The following is an 18710-nucleotide window of genomic DNA, read 5'->3' as shown; positions in this document are numbered from 1 at the left end:
ACAGAGAAGAAAGTTAAGCAAGAAAATGGAGTAAAAAGTGCAGAATGTAGGCTACACTATAAAGTTGCATACATTGGTAATATAAAAGTAAAATATAAGTAACTCAAAATTGTGTGGTAGGCCTACACTATTTGGTATTTGGGGCGACTGTGGCTCAGTTGGTAGAGCGGGTCAGCTGATGATCAAAGGGTTGGAGGTTCGATCCCCGCCCTGCCACCTTGTGTCATAGTTGGTGTGTCCTTGGGCAAGACACTTCACCCACCTTGCCTCGTGTGAATGTCGATAGTTAGCCTGCTATCGGTGTGTGTGTGAATGGTAACGTGGGAAAGGAAAACAGGTCTCCCTTGAAAAAGAGTCTTCGGTCTCAATGGGATTTACCTGTAGAAATAAAGGTTAAAAAAAAAATTATTCCACCCCTTTGGCGACAGATTTGCATACTCCAAAATGTTACAAACAGTGCGTCTTGAAAGCATTATTTCAGTACATTATTACTTCACATTACATGGCACTTTGAGAATCCTATGTAAATCACAACATTCTACAGGTCTGTTATAAGGGTATAATGGCCGTTGCTAAGGACCTACGTCATAGTTTTGATGGATAGACGTCCACAAACAGGGCTACTACTCGTTCAGAAAACAATGGAATACTTTTTCAACATGACTTTGCATGTATCAGGAGAGCAGGGAACACAGGAGTCATGGTTAATGTCCGACAGGAATCCAGGCAAGAAGACGTGAGTACGTTTGGACGCATATTGACAGTTAGCCTATAGCTACAGTAATTTCAGAACATTATTACTTCACATTATGCCAAGTTTGGATTGCAGTGGACAAGACATAATCAAAATACCAAGAACAATACGCAGGAGGTGACCGGGTTTTACTCAAAACTTTTATTATTCTATATTTTTACAATCATATACAATATTGTGCTCTTCTGTTCATATACAGGTAGTAGCTGCATGGCGTGTGTGTGTGTGCGTATGTGTGTGTGTGTCTGTGTGTGTGTGTGTGTGTGTGCGTGTGTTCAAATTAAAGGATAACTTAACAAAGGCATTGTACAGTGTAGCCACTTTTATAAGGAAAAATAAAGAGTCACAAACCAGCATTTTGAAAACATACAGCAATGTGGAACATTTTGAACAATACATATGTTTATAAAATTAATATCTTCCCTTAATTTGCCATTTAAACTCTGCTCTGAAGAGTCCATGGCTATGTTGTCAAAGCCCTACTAACGTCCTACTCATACTAAAAGCCCTACTAACGTCCTCCCTCCTACATACTCAACATGTATACCTACTTGACACCAAATCGATTGTGTTTGCGAGGTTCGTCGGACCATTTACACTGAAGTATACAGAAGCAATAAAGAAACTAAAAAAAAAATATATATAGAATTCTGTGTTGTTTGAAAAGACGCAATGCATTGTGGGGAGGTTGAGTAGGGAAAGTAACCTATCGATCCATACTCAAAATCTTTTAGTATGAGTAGGACGTTAGTAGGGATTTTTCTGTTGCATGTAAATGTTTGTCACAATCAAAATGCTTTTATGTTATGAGTGGAATGTTGAAAAAGGAAGTACACTTGTAGGTAGTAAATGCTTTTCAAAATAAAAGGTTTAAGGAGGCAGGGTAGATATATGAAAAATAATCTTACAACAATATGTCTAATATACATAACCATAGCGGTGAATTAATTAATACAAAAATATACATTTATTTTCAGGCGACATCTGGCAACAATCGGCATGTCCAGAAAATCAGCTATTTCAATGGGGGAAGGATAATTTCAAAATAAGTCTCAGAGCACGAAATGTGTGTTTTACTTGTGGCCACAACAGCAGCAAAAGTTAGAGGGAATATTTTATTTTGAAAATTCCTACTGTGATACTGTGACATTCCCTGCGTTCCAAATCGCATACTCTTTATTTTTTTTCTATTCTACATACTACATCTGACCATAAAAATAACCTAGTTAGGATGCAGTATGCTACAATTGGGACATACTTTTACATATTTATTTCATCATAACATTGTGCCTTGATCTTGCCTCTTGCTTTTACATCCGTCGCATCCCCGTTTGTTTTCATACAGAGGCTCCGTCGATGTGACGTCACTTCCGGTGTGCACTGGATTGTGGGTCAGAATCGCCCCAAATAGGATGCTTTTTTCAACACAAAAAAAAACCCCGGCCGGATCTAGTAGACATCCGGGTATTTTTAAGCATACTAAATCGACCACAAGAATCAGGACATCCTAAATCTTTTTTTCTACCATACCAAATAGCAGAAAGTATGCGATTTGGAACGCGGGGATTGCATTTTGGGTATGACAAAAAAAAAAAAAAAAAAAAAATCTACATACTTGAAAAGGTGCAGTGTTACAAGTAAAAAGGAACAGTTTGGACGGCGCGATCACCTATAAATAAGTTATGTAAATAGTCTTTCCTTTTACCCCCAAAATTGGAAACACTAAAATGCTATTATTGTTCTTTTTTAAACAGAAATAATACTATGACCTGAGCTAGTAAACGTAATGCACTAATATATTCTAAATCCCCCAAAGAGCTAAATTAAATAGCTTCTACATTCTTTCTACTTCCCTTACTAAAAAATATATAATTTTTTTTTACATATCATTTACATACAGCTCTGGAATAAATGAAGAGACCACTCCAAATGTTCAGTGTCTCTCGTGTTACTATTTATAGGCATTATGTTTGAGTAGAATGAACATTTTGGTTTTATAATATAAACTACTGACGACATTTCTACCAAATTCACAATACAAATATTGTCCTTAAGAGCATTTTCAATAAGTAATGTAGAGATGAAGATTGAAGAAAAATCTATACTGGTCTCTCCATTTTTTCCAGAGCTGTATGTAAAAGCCGCAGCCACCAGTGCACAGTGCTTTCAATGTTTTACACCCTGTCAATCCAATCTCATGTTGTGTGTGTGTGTGTGTGTGTGTGTGTGTGTGTGTGTGTGTGTGTGTGTACACTGTCTGTACTCTGCTTCAACATGTTAAAGGTCTCATAGCTGCCTTTTCTAAAGAAGCAGGCCGTACCAATTTTCGACCAGAGAATAAGTGGCTCATAAATTGCTATAAAAACTGGATTAACAACTCCCAGAAATGCCATAGTGAATGCGCAAATAAACCAAAATCTAACTGTACAATAACACTGAGAGAGAGAGAGAGAGAGAGAGAGAGAGAGAGAGAGAGAGAGGAGAGAGAGAGAGAGAGAGAGAGAGAGAGAGAGAGAGAGAGAGAGAGAGAGAGAGACAGAGACAGAGACAGAGACAGACAGACAGACAGACAGACAGACGGCCATAGTACGTTGAAATAACCCACAAAAAATAAACTCTACAATAACACTTGGAAGTAAACATACTCATTTTGAGGTGCTACCTTCATTTACAGCTACACTTTCTCCGGCTTACTTCACTCTTAACCTGTGTGTGTGTCCCTCTGTGTGTGTGTGTGTGTGTGTGTGTGTCTCTGTCTGTCTGTCTGTCTCTGTGTGTGTTTGTCCCTCTGTGTGTGTGTGTGTCTGTCTGTCTGTCTGTCTGTCTGTCCCCCAAAAAAAATATTTCAGCAGGCCATAGTTGACTGTCCCCCCGCCTGTCCGTTCCTCATGTGTTTAGAGTCATTATTTCGGGTTGTGTCGGTTGCTAGGGGCCCGTTAGAAGCCCTTAGCGACGGCATGGCGTCACTGAGGCTGTCCAGCTCCTGTCTGTGGCCCGTCTCCAGAAGCCACGCATGGAACTTGATCTCAACCAACTCCTGGAACTGACGCTTCTGATCCCTGGGAAATAAGACATAATAGAAAATATAGTTAGAATGTTGTTTTGAAAATTAAAAAGAAAACAAACGCATGCATGCAGACAGACAGACAGACAGACAGACAGACAGACAGACAGACAGACAGACAGACAGACAGACAGACAGACACACTAATATGGGTGACATGTTTTGAAAAGGATTAGTTAGAACTACACACTTATTTAATACAACCCCTTCTACTTAAATTATCACCAGTTACTAATCACACTTCTTCAATCAATCATACGTTTTTCTTTGAAAACACATCGAAAAATAATATTTTACTTCCCAAGTATCTTACAAAACACAATTTTCTACTAAATTTTTCCAGTTTCACCTGTATTTTTTTTTTTTTTACTATCTCTTAAATGCAATTTCTTAATGTCTAATCTTGATGTATTTCATGCCCCTGTAAAGCACTTCTTTGAAAGGCCTTGTGTCTGGATTGTGCTATAGAAATAAACTTGCCTTGCCAGAATTTTGGCGAGGAGATATTGTTGTTAAAAGACTGTAATATAGAAATCAATGTAGTGATTTTCTCTACTGGTTGAAACAGCAGCAGAATGTTTTAATGTGGGTCAAAGACTGTCACAGCCCCCAGAGCGAATCACTGAACTCCATAATATCTCCCCAGCTCAGCCACCAACTCACATTTATTATTGATTTTAAAAATGTTGCATTTGGTTGTTGCATCATCATTTTAAAAAGATAGAAACAGCACATTGTCTTCTCTGTGTGTGAGCAGTAAAATAAAAACTGGTGGTAATAGAGACAGTGCATGAAATAGGCCACGCCCATCGTGGGGGAAAACATTGAACAGCGTTCCGTTCACTTTGTATTGAAGGAGACCCGTCTTCTGCAAACACACGTAATTAAAACTTATTCAAACATCCATTTAACAAAAACACGTTACTTTCTTTAAAGCCACGACTCTTGTCTGTCTATACGAGCTGTTTTTGTGAAAAATGATTGAGTAATTTTAGATATTGAGGTGTTTTTTCCCGTCCGACCTGGCTAGCCTACAGCAGAAGGCTAACATTAGCCTAGCATAAAGCATACATTAGTTAAGAGTTTTGTCTCGATATGGAAAATTACTCAATCAATTTTCACAAAAACAGCTGGTATAGACAGACAAGAGCCGTGGCTTTAAAGAAAGTAACGTGTATTTGTGAAAGGCATGTCGTATTACGTTTTTATTAAGTTTGTTTGCCGAATACGAGTGTCATTCAATAGAAAGTGAACGGAGCGCTGTGAATTGTTTTCCCCCACGATGGGCGTGACCTCTGATTATGACGCGATTATGACGTGTTCCGCACTGTCTCTATACTAGGGCCCGACCGATATGGATTTTTGGGTGCCGATGCCGATTATTTTCTGAGAAAAATTACGATAACGATTAAATCGGCCGATTTATTTCAATTTTTAAATCCCATAAATATATATTGGAAAAAAATAAATACTTTTTTGAACCCTTAAATATATATAAATACTTGTTACTGTCAATAGGTGTACAGGAACTTTTTATTTATTGAAATATGCATTATCTAAAAAAAAAATAAAGTGTTACAAATATGTCTAAAGTGACATGACGCATTTTTAAACTCAGACATTAAGCATTTTATGTAACCTAGTTAATACACAGCCTTTAACAGGTATGTAAACAAAGGGGTCCCACCATAGCTAGCATCATGCCCTTTTACAGAGCCTACACTGTGTATTAACACCGGATTTTTTTTCCCAGCACACCCCCACACCCCTACATACCCACACACACACGCACGCACACACACACACACACGCGCGCACACGTAGCGGATTGTGAGGGGATATTCGCTGATTTGGTGACTAATAATAAAATTTAATAAATTATTCAATCATAGAGTATCCGAAGGGCCTTATGAATCACTCACTAGGGGCGCTCCGGTGGTGTAGTGGATAGAGCGTGTACCATATTGGCTCCAGCCTTCGTTGCAGTGGTCGCGGGTTCAAATCAGACCCGTGGACCTTTACTGCAGGTCATTCCCCCTCTCTCTCTGTCTCCCCATTTCAACTCTGTACTGTCTAATAAAGCTTGAAAATGACAAAAAAAAACTCACTTGTTTAGCCGAGCCTCCATGACAGTTTTCTGCCAGTTGTGGATCCTCTTGTGTTTCTCCTCCACGGCGGTCTGGTAGAGAGGCGGTAATCCCCCGGGGACCTCACAGGTGTCCCCCTCCATCGCGAACGGCACAACCAGGGCGTTGAACTGATCCGGGGGCAGCAGGCGGAAGCACGCAGGGTCCGGGCTGGATGTAGCATTAGCATTGAGCTAAAGCAAGTTTATAGGAAAGGGAAGGTTAGTTATATACAGTAGCACAATACAGACACAAGGCCATTTAAAAAGTGCTTTACAAGAGAATAGAAAATATGTTAATTTAATTATAAGGAAATATTATAAATTGCATTTAAAAAGTGCTTAAAGGTGTCAGTGATTCTGTAGAATACTTGTTGTCAAAATATTTGTTTGGCAAAATCAGTTAATATCTCCTCACGTGGGGGCGCCTTTAGCTCAGTTGGTAAGGCGTCCCCCTCCCGGGCCGGGCCCAGCAGCAGACGCGGTCGTTCTCTGCATGTCACTCCCCTCTCTGCCCCATTTCAACTCTGTCTCTCTGCACTATCAATAAAGCATAAAAATGCCAAAAAAATATCTTTAACGTCATCTACGTGTCCATACAGTCTGTGCACTTAAAACAAATCTGGTGTTAATTCACAGCCTAGGCTCTGTAAAAAAAGGGGCCCACTGTAGCTAGCAATATACCAGTTTACAGAGCCTAGGCTGAGTATTAACACTGGATTTTTTCAGCACACACAGTACAGACTGGCGACGGATCGTAAGGAGATATTCACTGATTTTGACAAAAAGTGATTTGGACAACAAGCGTTCTCCTGAATCACTGACTCCACCTTTTAGACATAAGAAAATATTCAAATTGTATTTAGCAGTTAATAAAACAGAGGGAAAACAATCAGACACATTGTTAAAAATTCAAAAAGAACTTATCCATTTATATAGACAATAAAACAAGTGAGTAAATAAAATAAAAACATTTACTTGAGAGGTGTTTACGATGCCTTCCGTGCCCAGTAGCAATGGTTGATCCCAGACGTTTGGCACAACAGCGAGACCCACACTGGCCATGTGGTCCTCCAGAGAGGGGTAGAAGGTGTGGAACGGACCCAGGGTTATGTCACTGTTTCCGGGTAAGAGTAGCGGGCGCGTGGGGGTCAAGGCATGGATGGTTACCCCCGACGAGGCTCCGATTGCGACCCGCCCGGCCACACACACCACACGCACGTTCTGACAGCTGTGTATGTGAACGCTGGTCTCCACGGGACCCAGGACCAACGTACTGTCACGACATTTATCCACACTGACTGATCTACAAGACAGGGAATGAGAGCAATGGCAGGTGAACAGTTTGATATGGAGGAGGACAGGCAATGATAGGTATGTACAGGTGAACTGACAAAATGAGTTACGGGAATACAATAATAATTTTAAAACAACAAAAAATTTAATTTGTTGACATTTTTTTTCCCCCATGAGATATAAAAAAACTAATTTCTCGAGACATTTGAATGTCAATATCGAAAAAAAAACAAAATTTAAGAGAACATTTAGCTAAATTACGGTAGAGGACCAAGTTGGGAACATTTAGAATATACGAGAATAAAGTCGTAAATTTGAGATTTTTTTATTCAATTTTACTAGGAAAAAATAATAAAAAATCTGAGAATTAAAAAATTAAAATTTCCAAAAAAAAAATGAAAATGTAAGCAACTTTTTGCATTTTTGCAAAATGTTTAAATTTTTCTAGGAACATTTAATTTAAATTTTTTTCTAAGAAAAATAAATAAATAAATAATTTGTGAGAAAAAAAGTATTTCACTTTCTTCCTGTGTGTGTGTGTGTGTGTGTGTGTGTGTGTGTGTGTGTGTGTGTGTGTGTGTGTATACTACAGTATATAATAACCCCACACTTACCTGAGAGGTGATAGCAGGTATATGAATGCGTTTGAACATCTGTGTATCTTGATGTTCGCCCCGTTGAGCTTGTCTGAGGTTTTGGCGAGAGTCTGTTTGAAGACCTGGGACATCAGAACCATCTTACTGCCCGCCGGAGCCATGTGGGTGTTACGCGCGATTTTGGCTCTTTTCATCGCCCCCTCAACTAGGAGATACAGAGAGGAAATTAGGGATGGGCATAATTAATCGATTAATCGATCATTGCTCGTTAAGAATATTGTCGATCACGTGAAATTGTTATCGATCATATAGCCGTTGTGTTGCGCAGTGTGAGTCCGGCAGCACAGCAATGAGTTTCACTATGTGGCAGCACCAAAGACTGTATGGGCAGCAATTAAACATCCTACCAGCAGGGAGAGATACTTAACTAGTAGTAGGAGACAACAGAACAGGCATTATACATCCTATGGTAAAACGCTGTATTTTGGATGTTCTGTTGGCATTTTTTAATATGTAAAAAAAGATAACGATTAATCGATAATTGCTCGTTAATTTTCCCGATGATCGATCAATTGAATTTCTTAAAATGCCCATCCCTAGAGGAAATAGACCAAGTTAAAGGAATACTTCACCCATACGGAACCGGCGTTCTATCATTATAAAATCACTATTATAATATAATGAATGAGGTTTTTCTTCCCTCAGTCTTCCCTCAGTCTTCCCTTGGCCCAGCTGTCCTGTTAATCCTAACCCTACATTTTACCATGTGCGATGTCACACGTGGGAAAATATAAGGTTAGACAGTGAGACCATAAAACACTCTTTCTGCCTTTTCTCAGGCTAGGATGAACCGATTTCTTAATTTTTTAGAGCGCAAATTTTAGAGCGCAGACAGGCTAATCAAGTTTTACTAGTAAAATAACAAGAAAGATCGGAGGGGATGTATTTAGTTTCTTAATTTGACACGCCCAACCCACTTCACGATGAGGACCCCCCCCCCCCCCTTGTACAAATGTTAAAGAGAGTTCAGTATAAACATTATATTGTAGCCTACCTTGTTGGGCCCAGGCCAGCTTCTTGCCGGAGCGCAGACAGGCGGTGATGCCAAAGGGGTTGAGAGAGAGATTCTGCTGCAGACAGGACAGAAGCTGACGGAGAGAGAACGAGCGCGTCACGGAGCAGAAGCCAGATTGAGTCTGCAGTGAAGCTTTGGTTAACAGTCTGTGGATCGGCTGCACCACTCGCCCGTGGGTCACTGAGCCTTCCAGCAGCAAACCCAGACTACGCACGGCTTCCAGGGAGATCTGGGGAGAATAAGGAGGAAAAATCAACTATAATGCATTATAACCAAGCTCCAACCACAGCTAGTTCTCATCCAATGCGCAAGTGACAAAAACTGCAGTTCACCAAGTGGCCACTAAGGGCAGGTACCAAAACAGAGCAATTTCTCATTGTTAAACAGGCCGTTTTCACAGCATTATTAAACCTATTTACGGCCTGGCCCAAAAAGCCATTCTAGTCTGTATGTTAAGGTCATATCTCCATGACACTGACAGGGGTGAATTTGTTTGGATTACGCTAGTTTTTAAACTACTGTTAGTAGTTACGGAGCCTTCCAGCAGCAAACCAAGACTATTAACTGCTTCTAGGGATATCTGGGGAAAGCAAGGAGGAGAAATTAACTATAATGCATTATAATGGGGCGCTCTGGTCTTTCGATCGATAATTAGCCAGTGCCAAATGTGCCCATTTTTTCAAGGTGGTTTCGCTGAATTTGAAAAAAGTTTTGGGACAAAAAGCATTCTATATAGCGAAGAAAAAGAGTGAAAACAGGCAGACAAATTGTAAAAAATTAATTAATATATAAAAAAATTAATAAATTGTATTCAAAAGACAATCAAACAAGTGAATATAATTAATGCACAAATAGTGAGATATTGACAATTTTGCATATTTACCTGACAGTCTTTGGTTTTTAAAGAGACGCAAAATGTACGCACAATTATTAGCTATTGCCAAATATTTTTTTATATGTATTTTTCAAGGTGGTTTCTGTACAGTAACGCAAAAAACTTGCCATAGTAACTGCCGTTATGTTTAAAAATAAAAATATTTAAAATTGTAGATGTTATTAGGGATCAAGAATAGAATTTCTGGAACACAATTATCCCCTTAAATTGTGTATAAAATGTAAAAATCCATGCACAAATAGTAGCATAGTGAGATATTGCCACATTTTGCATATTAACCCGACAGTCCCTGAGAGCCTGTCCTGACGTAGAGAGCTCTTCTTGTATAGTAACACAGGAGATGTGTGCTGCTGACCTGACTGTACAAATTCATGCACAAATAGTGAAATATTGAAAGGTTTTCCGAAGACCATTCCTCCAAGACAGAGAAGGGATGGTTCAATGTTTTTGAGGTGGGGTTGTTTGGTTTACTTAAAGCTGGGGTATGTGATTTCTGATTGGTCAAAATTAACATGAGCGGTACACTTTGACCAATCAGAGCGAGGCTCCGATTCTCTGTTCTTATTGGCTGTTGGGACTGTCCATTCACTTTGGCACGACTTTGTTGGTGTAGAGCGTGTCAGGGAGGGACCATAAGGGAGGGACCAAAGAGAACAAGTGGAGTGGTTGAGGTATTTGGATTCAAATCTCTATCCCAACTGCCATTTTCTCCCCAAATCCTCCACCCCAGCTTTAAGCAGGGTTGGTCTGTTGCCTTTATACAGATTATCATATTAACCTGGCAGTCCCTGAGAGCCTGTCCCGAGGCAGAGAGCTGCCCTGGCTCCACCAGCAGCTCCAACAGCTCACACAGATGAAGGTGAAGGAACGACAGGTGGGCCTGGTCATCCCAGTTCTGAGAGGGAAGAAAGACAGACAGACAGACAGACAGACAGCCAGACAGTCAGACAGACAGACACACAAAGAAAGGGACTATTAGTGGCACATTGGGAGGAACTGAGAGCACAGAAGACAATAACACTCACATTTTGAATATGATTACGTAGATGCTCTGCAATGCAATTAAAAAAATATTTTTGGTCAGTCTTTGAGTGTGCATTACAATAAAATAGGATAATATCAAAACGCTGGCATAATGATTCCAGGCGAGTAGGTGGCGATAATGTGTCACATCAAACACCATAGACGAACATTGTGAGCAGGATTATTTGTGATGCTTTATTAGACAGACAGACAGACAAAGTTGACATGGGTAAGAGAGGCCGATATGGTACACGCTCTATCCACTACGCCATTGGAGCGCCCCAAAACATGTTTCATACCTTGTTCTGCGAGCTGGTCTTGGCCTCCCTGTCAGAGGGCGAGGGGGATCGTGTCCTGTGATTGGGCCATTCCTCTCCAATCAGAGACGTCCGTAGAGACACGCGGTTCAGCTGCTGGATGTACAGGAAGAGGAGGAACTGTAGCGTATCCACCGACAACTGGACAGGAAAGAGAGAACGTTAAATTTCAGTTGTATTGTCTTTTAAAAAGTACATTTCTTGACTTTTATACAATTTGTCTGCCTGTTTTTGCTCAATGTTTCTTAAAATACAATTCCTAATGTCTAATCTTGAGGTATTTTGTGCCCCTGTAAAGCACTGTAGCGTATCCACCAACAACTGATGAGGAAAGAGAGAAAGATTTTTTTGACGTTTCCTTTTTTCACAGCACAATGAAATAATTCCAACAAAATACAGTACATATAAAAAAAAATCCCCCCGATTGCCCCTAGCAATGTAGGTCAATATTTCCAGTCCAATACAGCTTGACAGCTCCTTAACCCACATTGACAGTGTTGGGGGATCCATATTTCTCCAACAAAGCGCAATGGCGAAAAGAAAAGAAAGTTAAGTTTAAGTTTATTATTCGTCCCTGACAACTGGAGAAGAAAGAGAGAACGTTTTATTGTCTTTTGAATCTTATACAATTTGTATGCCTGTTTTTGCTCTATATTTTTTAATTATCTCTGAAAAAACTTTTTAACGTCTAATCTTGAGGTATTTTTTTTAGATTTTTTTCTTTATTGATAGTGTAGAGACAGAGTTGAAATGGGGCAGAGAGGGGAGTGACATGCAGAGAACGACCGCGGGCTGGAATCGAACCCGGGTCTGCTGCTGGCCGAGGCCCATGGGGGGGGGGGACGCCCTACCAACTGAGCTAAGGGCGCCCCCAACTTGAGGTATTTTGATGCAGTTACAGAAGCATAACCAATAAAACAATTTAGGCCTCCATCATTTACAACATATAAACAAATTCAACTGTGTGACTAAGTGACTTCCTCAGTCTCAGAAATTATGAAGTAAGAAAAGACTTGGAAACAATGGAGGGTGTATCAATGTATCGATGCAACAGTAACCTCCGCCCGGGGCAAAACACAACAATACAATAACCAGCACGCCCTCATGAAAGACTGGACGGATAGTGTTACATTCTCAGGTAACTGAAGCCACGTCATCTTTACCTTGTGCTGCATAAACTCGCCATTAGCGCCATTAGCATCAGACAACTCTACGTAGCCTATATATATATTTGACTTATTATATTGCTGCTCTGTACTCCATTGTATTCTGCATTTTTACTCTTTTAATTGTCAGTTTTTATCAGTATTTGATCTTGTTTTTGTTTTGACTTGTTCATTTTGTTGTTTTTAAAAGCCTCCTGTGGACAGGTGTTGTAAACTAGCATTTATGCTAACACACTGAAAACATTGCATCTGGTTCGTCCAATGTCATTGTCATGTCCATACACAAATAAAATAAAATCAATCAATCGACACCAAAACACTCTGACCACTGTGCCACGAGCGACCCCATCCCTGTATTTTAACCAATTTAAACATACTATCTTAAAGGTGCAGTGTGTAATATGACATCATCAAGTAAGTTCTACAAGGTTCTAGAATGCAACGCTCCCTGGGTAACCCCAACCCTTTAGAATAATAACAGAAGCTACAGTGGCCTTCAAGGACAAGAACAATTCTAAATTTTAAACAATGCACCTGATGACATTCCAACTATGACACTTTCAAGATGGCGGCACTAGGCCTTGGTCCAAAATATGCAGAAACATGGACATATATGAGACCCTTTCTAAGGGAAAAAATAATAATTCAAAAAAATAATTTCAGCTATTATGCACTAAATTAAATGTACTTATGGATATTATAATTGCTTTCTGCAAAATCTGCTAGGAAATAAAACCCAAAATTCTACACACTGCAGCTTTAAATCTACCAAACACACACAACTTTTTGTTTTAATTAGGCCATATTATACTTTTACCAATTTATTTTATTTCCAGCCACTCTACAAATCTGTCTAAAATGTTTCTCTTTACCGGCTTGTTGTGTATTTGAGGTATTTGCATTGTATATATCGTGTATGTATTGTTGTTTTAGTTTCTCGACATCATTGTAAATGAGGGTCAACCCCTCAATGATATCTCTCGAGTATACATAAAGGTTACATAAATAAATACATTTTTCTGTTGATCGAGCTCAGTTTTGTTGTTGCACTGGGACAGACACTCAGCCCTCTGTCTGTACTGTGTCCAAGTGTCCCTGGGCAAGACACTGAAATGTCTCCTGATAGTTAGCCAGCACCCTGCGCGGTAGCTGCTGCTGCTGCTATCGGTGTATGAATGTGTGCTCCAGTTGTAAGTCGCTTTGGATAAAAGCGTCTGCTAAATGACATGTAATGTAGGGGCCTATTTTGGCTAGCAACATACCAGTGATTTGAATGCTCAAGTGTTACAGGATTATTATTTGAGGCCAACTTGAGTCTTAAAGGTCTAAATAAAACTTCACTCCCTTATATACAGTATTTCTTTTAGAGCTGCAACGATTAATCGACGAATCGATTATTAAAATAATCGCCAACTATTTTGATAATCGATTAATCGTTTCAAGTAATTTAATAAAAAAAATCCGAATTCTCTGATTTCAGCTTCTCAAATGTGAATATTTTCTGGTTTCTTTAATCCTATTATGACAGTAAACTGAAATATCTGTGTGTTTTGGACATAAAAATACATTTGAGGATGTCAACATGGGCTTTGGAAAATTGATCAACATTTTTCACCATTTTCTGACATTTTACGGACCAAAACACTAATCGATTATTAATCAATTAATCGAGAAAATAATCAACAGATTAATCGATTATCAAAATAGTCGTTAGTTGCAGCCCTAATTTCTTTACCTTGTTCCTCTGTTGGTCGAGCTCAGTTTTGTTGGTACACTGAGACAGACTCTCTGCCCGCTCCAGCCTGTCTCCAGGTTCATGTCCCAGCAGAATGTCAAAGGTCTCAAAGTAGAGCCACGCGTGTTCCTCTGGCAGCTGTGAGGAGGGAGGGAGGGAGACAGACAGACAGACAGACAGAGAGAGAGAGAGAGAGAGACAGACAGACAGACAGGCAGACAGACAGACAGACAGACAGACAGACACACACACATAGACAGACAGACAGAGAGACAGACAGAAACAGATAGACAGACACACAGACAGACAGACAGACAGAAACACACACATACAGACACACACACACAGACACACACAGAGACAGACAGAAACACACACATACACAGACAGACACACGCGCGCACACACACACACACACACACACACACACACACACACACACAGACACACACACACTCACACACACACACACACACACACACACACACACACACACACACACACACACACACACACACACACACACACACACACACACACACACACACACACACACACACACACACACACACACGGCAAGGCAAGTTAGAAATTGAACATTTAAATGAAATTAAAATGACAGGTTGAAATGGAAACAGAAGAGACAGCAGACCTGTAGCTTCCCACAGGCGATGTGTCTCCACATGGGCCAGCCGATGGTCGGGAAGCATCCGTCACGCGAACGCACGTAACCCGCCATCTTACGCAGGTAGTGCAGGCTCAGCTTGGACGAGGGGGCCACCTGGGGGGAAAAAAATGGCATAATGGCATTGAATTTGATTCAATTTGCAGATCGGATGCTGCGGGCGGGGCGCCTGCCGGCCGCGTACGGCCCCTAGTGCCTGGGCTGTGACACCTACCGTCCCATGAACCCTTAACCCATTACCATGTGCTTATCGACGTGTCTATTTGTCTGTGGCGTTATCATGTTGCTTATTATGCCAAGGTGGTTTTTGTACTAGTCACACACCTGCACCTATGGAGCGAGTGTGAGAATAGCATTTTTTTAACCTGTCTTCCCTTATGTTCTCTTTATCCTTCCGACTTTAATGGGGCACAGCGCACGCTGCCGACTCTTCAGTGTATCCCTCCCGTCTCCCATGTTTGTTTATTGTCACTCAATGTCTCTTGGTGGGGTATAACTGTAAACAAAATTTCGTTGTTTTGGTACAATGACAATTTGGTTATTTTTGTTTTAAATTTAACAGTATGACATAAAAGGTGGAGTCAGGGATTCTGGAGAACGCTTGTTGTCAGAATCCCTTTTTTGTTAAAATCAGTGAATATCTCGTCATACAGTATAGTGCAGGCTCAGCTTAGATGAGGGGGCCACCTGGAAAAGATAATTAAATGGCATTGAATTTGGTTATTTTAACTGAAAAAAAATGAAAATTAAATGTAGTTGTTTCAGCTTTAAATGTATTTATTTTTTTGTATAATTATAATTATTATTTTATTTTTTAACAACAAGCAAACAATCAAAACAGCACCAGACAAGAAATAAGAATTAAAATTATTAAATGTAGTTGTTTCAGCTTTAAATTTAACATTATTAAAATTAAAGGTGGAGTCAGTGATTCTGGAGAACGCTTGTTGTCAAAATCAATTTTCGTATAAAATCAGTGAATATCTCCTCATGATCCGCTACCTGTCTGTACTGTGTGTTGCGATCAAACAAAAAATGATGTAAATATATAGCCTTGTTTCTGTAAACTGGTAATGCAGGGGCCCATCTTAGCTAGCAACATGTCCTGTTTACAGAGCCTAGGCTGTGTATTAACACTGGATTTTCTTTTTCAGCGCACACACAGTACAGAGATCATGAGGAGATATTCACTGATTTTGACAACAAGCATTCTTCAGAATCACTGACTCTCCATCTTTAAATGTAGTTATTTTACCTTTTATATTTAACATTATTATATTAAATATATGGAGTGTGTGTGTGTGTGTGGGGGGGGGGGGGGGGTAGTTACCTGCAGTGCACCCAGTAAGAAGGGCTCCATACGCGGCCACACGCTCACACTCTCTGCCTCCATGTCTGAGGGGAAGAACATAGGAACAATTAGATTCAAAGATTCAAAGTGTTTATTTTCATATGCACAATAAGAAAAATGTTCTCGGTCATACAATGAAATTCTTCCTTTGTTTTCCACAGACTGAATGCCAAGAAAGAAACATGAAAATATGCAAAAGGCCTATCTATCTATCTATCCATCTATCCATCCATCCATCCATCCATCCATCCATCCATCCATCCATCCATCCATCCATCCATCCATCCATCCATCCATCCATCTATCTATCTATCCATCTATCTATATACAAGTAAAATAGAAAAAAAGAAGCAGCAACAATATAGAATATACAGTTTACAAGGCAAATAGAACAGCAGCAACTAGATAACACAACACATTGCAGTGTGTAATATGACATCATCAAGTAAGTTCTACAAAGTTCTAGAATGCGACGCTCCCTGGGTAACCCCAACCCTTTAGAATAATAACAGAAGCTACAGTGGCCTTCAAGGACAAGAACAATTCTACATTCTAAACAATGCACCTGATGACATTCCAAAAACATGGATGCCTCCATAAGACTTGCCTGCTCAATGTAGAAAATGTAATATTAATATTTGTAATTCTCTGCTCAGGAGGATAATTCAGATTATTGTCAGAGGTGATTTTACACCAATGAGGACATATTTATGAATGAGGATATTGATTTTAGCTAATAAATTACTTAAAATGTTACACAGTGTCCCTTTAAGATAAAGTAAGAGGGAATGGTGCAAATCCAAGAAAGTGTGCCCTTGTGCATAACAAAAAAGTAAAAATGTAAAGAGTGGTGGCAGTCCTGATGTAGAATAGTATACATTTATATTAAAGGAGAAGTACGTTGCACTTTGTCTGCTGAAAAATCAAACATTTGAATGACATTACATCCCAGTAGAGAGAGAGAGAGAGAGAGAGAGAGAGAGAGAGAGAGAGAGAGAGAGAGAGAGAGAGAGAGAGAGAGAGAGACAGACAGACAGACAGACAGACAGACAGACAGACAGATAGATAGATAGATAGATAGATAGATAGATAGATACTTTATTGATCCCATTTCTGCCTTTTGATATATTGACAATAGTTTCTAATTTCTATATTTAGCACGCGATCATCTTGCTACCATGCTCCCATGACAACCAGTCACAACCTGCCCATCGTCTCACCAACACACACACACACACACACGCACGCACACGCACACGCACACACGCACACACACACACACACACAATAAGGGTTGGCACGCTAACAATTAATCAAGCTAAAACCGGCTAATCCAGTCAGACAGCGAATTAAAGTACACAAAACACCCCTTTAATTGTGTCACGCGATACCGAAAAGCGTCTTGATTTCTGTCGTAAATAGCGGACTGTTGTTGTTTTTTAAGCTTCAAGTCAACTTCACTTGACACCAAAACTAATGCTAACTTAGCCACAGTTAGCTTCCAGTGCTAACCAACAGGTCGAATGAATAAAACAAAGAGTATTTTTTCTTACTTTTTCAGCCGTTTTCGTGCTCCAATCGGCGGGTCCAGTCACACATAAGTTACGGTAAAGACGGGAGACATATCGCCGGCTTTATATCCAGTTATTTGTTGCTGATAAGGCGTTTGTTTGGCTAACTAACTATCTGACTGGCATACATCTGACTGCTGCCACTTCTTGCTTGCTTCCTATTTGGCGCGCTCCAGTTCACTGACATCTGTTGCGCGCAGCTCGCGGGAGCGCGCTGCAGTGTGTTCAATGGTGTTACGCGCAGTTCTGTGCCCTGCAGAAACAACCAAGTACTGTTTAAAAATGATAGATAGATAGATAGATAGATAGATAGATAGATAGATAGATAGATAGATAGATAGATAGATAGATAGATAGATAGATAGATAGATAGATAGATAGATAGATAGATAGATAGATGGATGGATGGATGGATGGATGGATGGATGGATGGATGGATGGATGGATGGATGGATGGATGGATGGATGGATGGATGGATGGATGGATGGATGGATGGATGGATAGATAGATAGATAGATAGATAGATAGATAGATAGATAGATAGATAGATAGATAGATAGATAGATAGATAGATAGATAGATAGATAGATAGATAGATGATCCCAAAAGTATTTGTTATTTTCTGTGGGACATAGGCTAAGTTGTTACTGCTACTTTGATAGTTTTTTTTTTTTCAACCTTTTTTTTACCTTTATTCTAGTTTCCTGCACAATTCTGTGAGCATCATGAATAAAATTATTGTTTAAAGTCCGGAAAAAATGAAGAGGCCAGTCTGGATTTTTCTTAAATCTTCATCTCTACATTACTTATTGGAAATGCTCTTGATGACAAAAAATTTCGGGGAATTTGGTACAAAATGTTGTCAGTAGTTTATAATATAAAACCAAAATGTTCATTCTACTGAAACATATGCCTATAAATAGTGAAACAAAAGACACTGAACATTTGGAGTGGTCTCTTCATTTTTTCCAGAGCTGTATGTAAATGTTATATCACACTCCGAAACAGAGGGAGGCGGTAAAGCACTAAAAAAATAATCTGTAAACCAACTACAAA

General features: G+C 39.7%; 1 protein-coding gene across 1 annotated transcript; it reads right to left on the bottom strand.

Annotated features, from left to right (window-relative positions):
• Nucleotides 1–880: 880 nt before the first annotated feature.
• tbccd1 (TBCC domain containing 1) lies at nucleotides 881–17797 on the bottom strand. The gene is made up of 11 exons (XM_080037574.1): nucleotides 17636–17797; nucleotides 16062–16126; nucleotides 14699–14827; nucleotides 14047–14184; nucleotides 11128–11286; nucleotides 10584–10700; nucleotides 8890–9139; nucleotides 7854–8040; nucleotides 6922–7249; nucleotides 5927–6138; nucleotides 881–3813 (listed from the first exon to the last, which is right to left on the bottom strand). The coding sequence occupies exons 2-11, from the start codon at nucleotides 16122–16124 to the stop codon at nucleotides 3600–3602; spliced, it is 1797 nt and encodes a 598-aa protein (XP_079893700.1). The 5' UTR covers nucleotides 16125–16126; nucleotides 17636–17797; the 3' UTR covers nucleotides 881–3599.
• Between the last annotated feature and the right edge of the window lie 913 nt (nucleotides 17798–18710).

Source organism: Ammodytes marinus (genome assembly GCF_949987685.1).
Source record: "Ammodytes marinus genome assembly, chromosome: 12".
NCBI lineage: Eukaryota > Metazoa > Chordata > Actinopteri > Uranoscopiformes > Ammodytidae > Ammodytes > Ammodytes marinus.
Note: the sequence above shows the minus strand (reverse complement) of the source record. Positions and strands in the feature narration are given on the sequence as shown.